General features: G+C 43.6%; 1 protein-coding gene across 4 annotated transcripts; it reads left to right on the forward strand.

The window, feature by feature from the left end:
- The first annotated feature begins 108 nt into the window (after positions 1-108).
- Positions 109-4,718, forward strand: LOC106588871 (coiled-coil domain-containing protein 126-like). Of its 4 annotated transcripts, none has more exons than XM_014178372.2 (5): positions 109-448; positions 2,640-3,324; positions 3,479-3,725; positions 3,846-3,877; positions 4,067-4,718. In XM_014178372.2, the coding sequence occupies exons 2-5, from the start codon at positions 3,099-3,101 to the stop codon at positions 4,246-4,248; spliced, it is 687 nt and encodes a 228-aa protein (XP_014033847.2). In that variant the 5' UTR covers positions 109-448; positions 2,640-3,098; the 3' UTR covers positions 4,249-4,718. The 4 variants fall into 4 exon arrangements, with proteins under 4 accessions (XP_014033847.2, XP_014033845.2, XP_014033843.2 ...); XM_014178370.2 differs by having other exon boundaries at positions 3,479-3,715; positions 4,067-4,262; XM_014178368.2 differs by having other exon boundaries at positions 3,479-3,715; positions 3,846-4,718.
- Positions 4,719-6,631: the final 1,913 nt, after the last annotated feature.

The following is a 6,631-nucleotide window of genomic DNA, read 5'->3' on the forward strand; positions in this document are numbered from 1 at the left end:
GAAAAACCGCCACCTGCTGGAGGGAGACAGATTTCCGCCGAGTTGGGCCTCTCTCTTCCTTTTACTCTCTGATATTCTGTGTTTATGCGCGAGACATTTCCCTTCTCTCCATACAGAAAAAAAGCGATGACGCAGTACACACAAGACCGCTGCTCGTCGCTCAGGAAACGGGCTGTGCTCGAGACAGATTGCATTATGAACACATCTTTCGCCTAGGCATTCGAACAATTATGCATTGCTACTTACTTTAAGAACAGGCCATTTATTTAAGTTTTAATGCTTAATATTATTGAGTTATTAGATCCCGTGTTAGCAGTGAGTCAGCTAGCTATCAAGCATCTTCTGACAGTGACATTTCTGTCTCTGCCTTGTGCTGTGTTCTCCGTCTTGGAATGGGATCGCAGACTGATGTTCCGAACAGCTTAGTGACTCAAACGAACAAATCCAGGTAATATAACGTTAGTTTCCTTTTAGATGGGTTTGATAAAAGTCAATGAAGTACTGTTCGAGGTGTGAGACAACTTTGTGGATGTCTGACTGGCCAAGTTATCTTGTTCGATAAGCTATAAAGACTAACTAGCATTTCTACATCATGCACGCTATCAACAAGCTAGGCTAGCAGCTAGCTAGCAAACTCAGCACTGCAAGAGCCTATAGTCAGCCTGTTTTCTAGAAATCTAGCTAACAATTTCGCTACATGTCTCTGCTACCGTCAAGCTTAAATGTGTGTGTCTAAGAAACTATTAAAGTATTACTTATTTGCTAACATAGCTAGTTATGTCTTATTGGCTAGCTTACTTAGTTTTTTCCACTAACTGTTCTGTCATGCACTAGCTAGCTAACTTTTCCTTCCACAAACCTGAGCCAAGCCTTGCTGCGTTGCCTAGTTGTTGATTGAGGTGATGACACTACCTTTTTTTTATTTTTGTACTTATGTATTCTATATTGTTTTCGTGTAGTGCGTTTTTATACAAACCCTCGTGCCTCGGGCTTCCAACCACACCTGCACACCGTTTTTATGTATTTGTTTGATCTGTATTGTTGTTTATCACTTATTTTCTTTGTTGCAAATAGATTTCAACCTAAACCCCCAGATGGCAGCTGTATAGGTCAATGTTTAACTGATGGATTTGTTGCCCCAACTTGTGCTGTGTATAACAATGCTTGACAGATGATTAGGTGACGTGGACAGCATATTTTATCATATCATTCCCCGCACACGCCCTTTTTGTTTGAACACTAACATACGTGGAACAGGAAGTCATTGTCTGAAGTTGATAGTGTACTTTTGTAAAGAACAATGATACACTGAATAAACACAAAAGTCCGGTGGAGAGTGGTCCTTTCCATTATCATCTCAGCCCTGTGGAAGTAGGATAGCCTAGGTGTTTGTTTCTGCATTCACTTCTTCAGTAGACCTTTTCATGATGACACAATTAGGCATAGATGTCAAACACCAAGTTTATGCTTTTATGCAGCAAACTACATCCTCCCATGAAAGCAGTAAGAGAGCCTTTGCACTCTTATCTAATGTCATCAAGAACGGCCATGCATTCGAATAGCCATGTCATAGATTCACAAAATACTAGTTAGTCTCCAAGCATTCTGTGCTTTTAGGCATATGACATGGCTATTCCAATGCATATCTGCTCTCAATAGGGTATGCCACTCCCACACTCATGAGATCTCAGAGAAAGAATTAAAGCATTGACAGAGCTGCTGTGAAAAACGAAATATGATAATTTGATTTCTGTTTTTTTACTTGCATGTATTACGCAGTCTTGATTAGAAAATGAAGGTAGCCTATATATCGTTGTCTGTATTAGAACATGGTCTGTGAAATCCTTGGGACGTCCCTACTTCCCCATTGAAGTTGAAATTATGGTTTAGGGTAGGGATGTCCTAAGGATCCTGGATAGCACTGACTACTCCTGAGTGGCGCAGTGGTCTAAGGCACTGCATCTCAGAGCAAGAGGCGTCACAACAGTCCTTGGTTCAAATCCAGGCTGTATCACATCCCATAGGACAGCGCACAATGTGCCCAGTGTCGTCCGGGTTTGGCTGGGGTAGGCTGTCATTGTAAATAAGAACAAATTCTTTACTGACTTGCCTAGTTAAATAAAGGTTAAATTAAATGTTTTTTTTAATATATTATTTCATAAATAGAAAATAGGCCTACTGCTGGGATAGGCAATTTGGCCCTGTTTATAATCCATAGGCCAAATCCAGGCCAGGGATTTATGCAATGCAGAGAAACATAGAATATTTGCTAAATATAATGTATAGAGCAGCTTTCATAAATTCTTAATCTGCACAACAGAGCATAATTTCAGTTCTACTCCATGCTTTTCTCTCTAAACAGCCTTCCGAATGATGCAATACTGAACATTGTAGATAGAAATGCCATGAATAGAGCTGACATGATTCATCTTCACTCATGATTTTTACATTTCTGAGAGAAATGTTAGTTCTACACAATGCTTTTCTATCTGAAGACAGAAGTATGTTCTACAACATTGTTGTGCCTGTCTGACCCCAGCCCAAGTTCCTGATTAATTGTGTCTCAGTGTCATGGATTCCCCACAGAGTGAAACATGGCATGGATGACTCGCCTGTCTGTGTCTGTCTCTCTCCTTCAGATCCTCTGTCTCTGAGTGACGCAGCTATGTATGTGTTTGGGCCCCATGGTTGACTGCCAGGTGTGTGTAGTGTTTTTAGTCCCCGTACTCCTCCATAGCCAACCCCAGCCCAATATCCCCCAGCCCAATATCCCCCAACCCCAGCCCCATATCCCCCAGTCCTAACCCCAGCCCATTTAACCCTGTCAGAGTATTTTGCTTGAACTAGCCCCTGTCTAAGTCCTAGCCCCAGCTCCAAACCCGTGCCCCTTTGCCCCTAGATCCTTCTCCTTCCTTTCCTCACACCAGCCCCCTTGCCCATTCAATTCAAACCACCCACTTCCAGACCTAGCACCAGCCCCACTCCCAACCCTGTTCCCCCAGCCCCACACTCTATCCGCCAGCCCAACTCTCTATCCCCTACCCCTCTCTCCTGGCCCACCACCATCTATCTCCAGCCCCACGTCCAGCCTCCGTACCATGCTGGGGAGAAACATGTCCCAGAAGCTGAGTGGGCTGCTGATAATCTTGGGGCTGGCGTGGGGGCTCATGTTGCTGCGCTACACCGTGCAGCAGCCGCGCCACAAGAGCAGTGGCGAGCTACGCCAACAGATCCTGGAGCTGAGCCGGCGATATGTCAAGGTGCTCAACGAGGAGAACCAGAACACACTGGGAGGACCGCAAGGCCCCTCCATGGCCGGTTATGGTAAGGGCTGTTTTAGAGAAACCCTGAAGCTACACTTCTCTCTGGTTATGGCTCTGGAAATGAAAGGAACTGCTAATTTACTACTTGAACAAAAATTGATTGTTTTATTTTTTTTTTCTCTCTCTCTCTCTCTCTCACACACACACACACACAGCTGATCTGAAGAGGACCATAGCAGTGTTGCTGGACGACATCCTGACGCGCCTGGTCAAGCTGGAGGGAAAGATAGAGCTGGTGGCCAACACTTCAGCCACTAACTCCTCCCATCCTGCAGCAGGCTCCCTGGCCTCAGCTCCAGTTGCCTTACACAAGCAGGACACGCCAGGCAACCCCCGCCTGGAAACGCCTCGCCTCCCTCCCTCCACACACACACAACAGACCTCGCCCAGGGGTATAGTAGTGTGGGTAGTGATTCAGGCCCTGTTCAAGTAAAAAGTGCATCCTTTCTTCTTTAGGTAGTCACTGATCTAATAAGTATGGTCGGGTGGTAACTTTCCTTTCACTTATCCATTCATTTACAGATCAGTGATTAACTCATGGGAGGAAGAAAAGAGTGAGGATGTATTCTAGATCATTTCAAACTAACCTAACCCTGAGAAAGGTCTGACTGCCTGTACCTTTCCAATAACTACTTGGCTGATTGACATTTTCTTACATAGACATTTGAGCATCTTTTTTAATACTATCAGTCATGGACTCTTAGGCATACGTTTTAGATTCCCTAATTGTTTTTTCATGAAAGGGTCTTCAAACCGGGATGTCTCTGAGGATGTCTGTGGGCAGCAACAAAGCATCAACAACAGTAGAGGAAATGAACTCTGTGGAGTCTTCAAGGAAGCTGATGATGAATATGAATGGCACAGCCACCCCGGTATTATATCCCTTGGACAGACCGACTACGAATTTGCTGTACTGCTTCTTTAAATCTCATCCATATCAGAAGTTGCTGAACTAAACAATGCACTCATGGTAGTTTTGGAAATGATGTATTTGAGTTTGCAGAAGCTCCTGGTGCTTAATATGTGGATTTGAAAAGTCCCTTTTTAGCTTTTTTATATATATACATATATATGATATAAAAAAAACGATTTAGCTGTTGTACAGTAGACTTTTTTTTTAAAGGATAAAAGTGATAATCCAAAGAATTTTATTTGCACTCTCCTTGAAGGCTTCAAAAATGTATTTTTACTTTGATTTTAGATGGTGTATAATAAGTCGAATGTAACTGTCAATAAGCAGATGATTACCAAGTGGTTACAATTGATCAATTCCAACTACATCTCTATCCTCTTTGTCAGTACCCAGACTGTTAGTCCTTGTTGATTCCCCTTGCAGATACGAATGGTTAGGGTCAGGACTTTTTCCTGACTGACCAGTAAAAACTCCTATCCCAATCAATGTACAACCAGTTTTTTGTCTCACTTTAGCCCTCTGATTAAGTTGCTCGTCTATTTCTTACACATACCAGTCTGAGCTCACATTACACAGCGATTATTGGGAGATGTCCTAAAAATAGTGGGCTAACCCAATGTTTATACTTTTAACTTATGGGAGTGCCTGTCTATGGCACACCCTTACCCTCTTTACTACAAACCATTGGCTGCATCCTGCTTCTCCACCATTACAGAATTGTGCACTTCAACACGATCTTTCAAATCAAAGTTTATTTGTCACATGTGCTGAATACAACAGGTATAGACCTTACTGTGAAATGCTTACTATCAAGCCCTTAACCAACAATGCCAATTTTTCTTTTTAAGTAAGAAAATATTTAAACAAAATGAAGTAACACAATAACAATAAAGAGGCTATACACAGGGGGTACCGAGTGAATGTGCGGGGTACAGGTTAGTCGAGGTAAAATGTACATGTAGGTAGGGGTAAAGTGACTGCATAGATAATAAACAGCAAGTAGCAGCAGCATAAAAAAGGGGGTCAATGCAAATAGTCAGGTTAGCCATTTGATGGACTGTTTAGCAGTCTAATGGCTTGGGGTTAGAAGCTGTTAAGGAGCCTTTTGGACTGAGACTTGGTGCTCCGGTACTGCATGCCGTAGGTAGCAGAGAGAACAGTCTATGACTAGGGTGGCTGGAGTCTTTGTAAATTTTTAGGGCCTTCCTCTTACACCGCCTGGTATAGAGGTACTGGATGGCAGGAAGCTTGGTCCAGTGATGTACTGGGCCATACGCACTACGCTCTGTAGCGCCTTATAGTCGGATGCCGAGCAGTTGCCATACCAAGTGGTGATGCAACCGGTCAGGATGTTCTCGATGGTGCAGCTGTAGAACTTTTTGAGGATCTGTGGACCCATACCAAATCTTTTCAGTCTCCTGAGGGGGAAAAGGTGTTGTCGTGCCCTCTTCACGACTGTCTTGGTGTGTTTGGACCATGGATAGTTTCTTAGTGATGTGGACGCCAAGAAACTTGAAGCTCGCAACCCGCTCCACTACAGCCCCGTCGATGTGAATGGGGGCGTGCTCGGCCCCCCTTTTCCTGTGGTTCACAATCAGCTCTTTTGTCTTGCTCACAGTGAGGGAGAGGTTGTTGTCCTAGCACCAGACTGCCAGGTCTCTGACGACCTCCCTGTAGGCTGTCTCATCATTGGTGATCAGGCCTACCACTGTTGTGTCGTCCATCAAACTTAATGATGGTGTTGGAGTTGTGCGTGTTAACGCAGTAGTGGGTGAATGCGGAGTACAGTAGGGGACTAAGCACGCACCCCTGAGGGGCCCCCGTATTGAGGATCAGCGTGGCAGATGTGTTGTTGCCTACCCTTACCAGCATGCATTTAAAAACATTTGATTGGTTTAAGCATTGGCTGGAGGGTGTTTCCACCATTGTTAAGCCTAGAATCCTTAATTGAAACAACAAAGCCGTCTCTGCGCCTGTTTTGGTAAAAACGCTGAAGGATGGGCCTGGAGAAATGTAACCACTCAAATTCATAGACCGAGATATGGATGCAAGGACTGACCATCCATGATATCAAAAGTATAGTCCGAACCATGTTTTGAGGCTATACATGTTTGTTTACATGTACATTGTTTACAAACATTGGAGTAAAACAAGCTAATATTATGGGTTCTGATAGGGTACGACAGTTGACCTAAACTCATGAGTAATTTATAAGTTATATTATTCGAGAATCAATGGCTATATATAATTCATTTATAAGTCCCAAAATGGATGTAGCAACTAAGGATTCAAGATTTAAATTCTTGATTAAGTGTTAAGGCTCATGTCCTCACTCATAATCTCTGGCCACGGCCCTCCCTTGCCACTCACCTCAAGTTTCTCAACTCTGCTCACT

This window comes from Salmo salar, chromosome ssa27 (genome assembly GCF_905237065.1).
Source record: "Salmo salar chromosome ssa27, Ssal_v3.1, whole genome shotgun sequence".
In the NCBI taxonomy this organism is placed as follows: domain Eukaryota; kingdom Metazoa; phylum Chordata; class Actinopteri; order Salmoniformes; family Salmonidae; genus Salmo; species Salmo salar.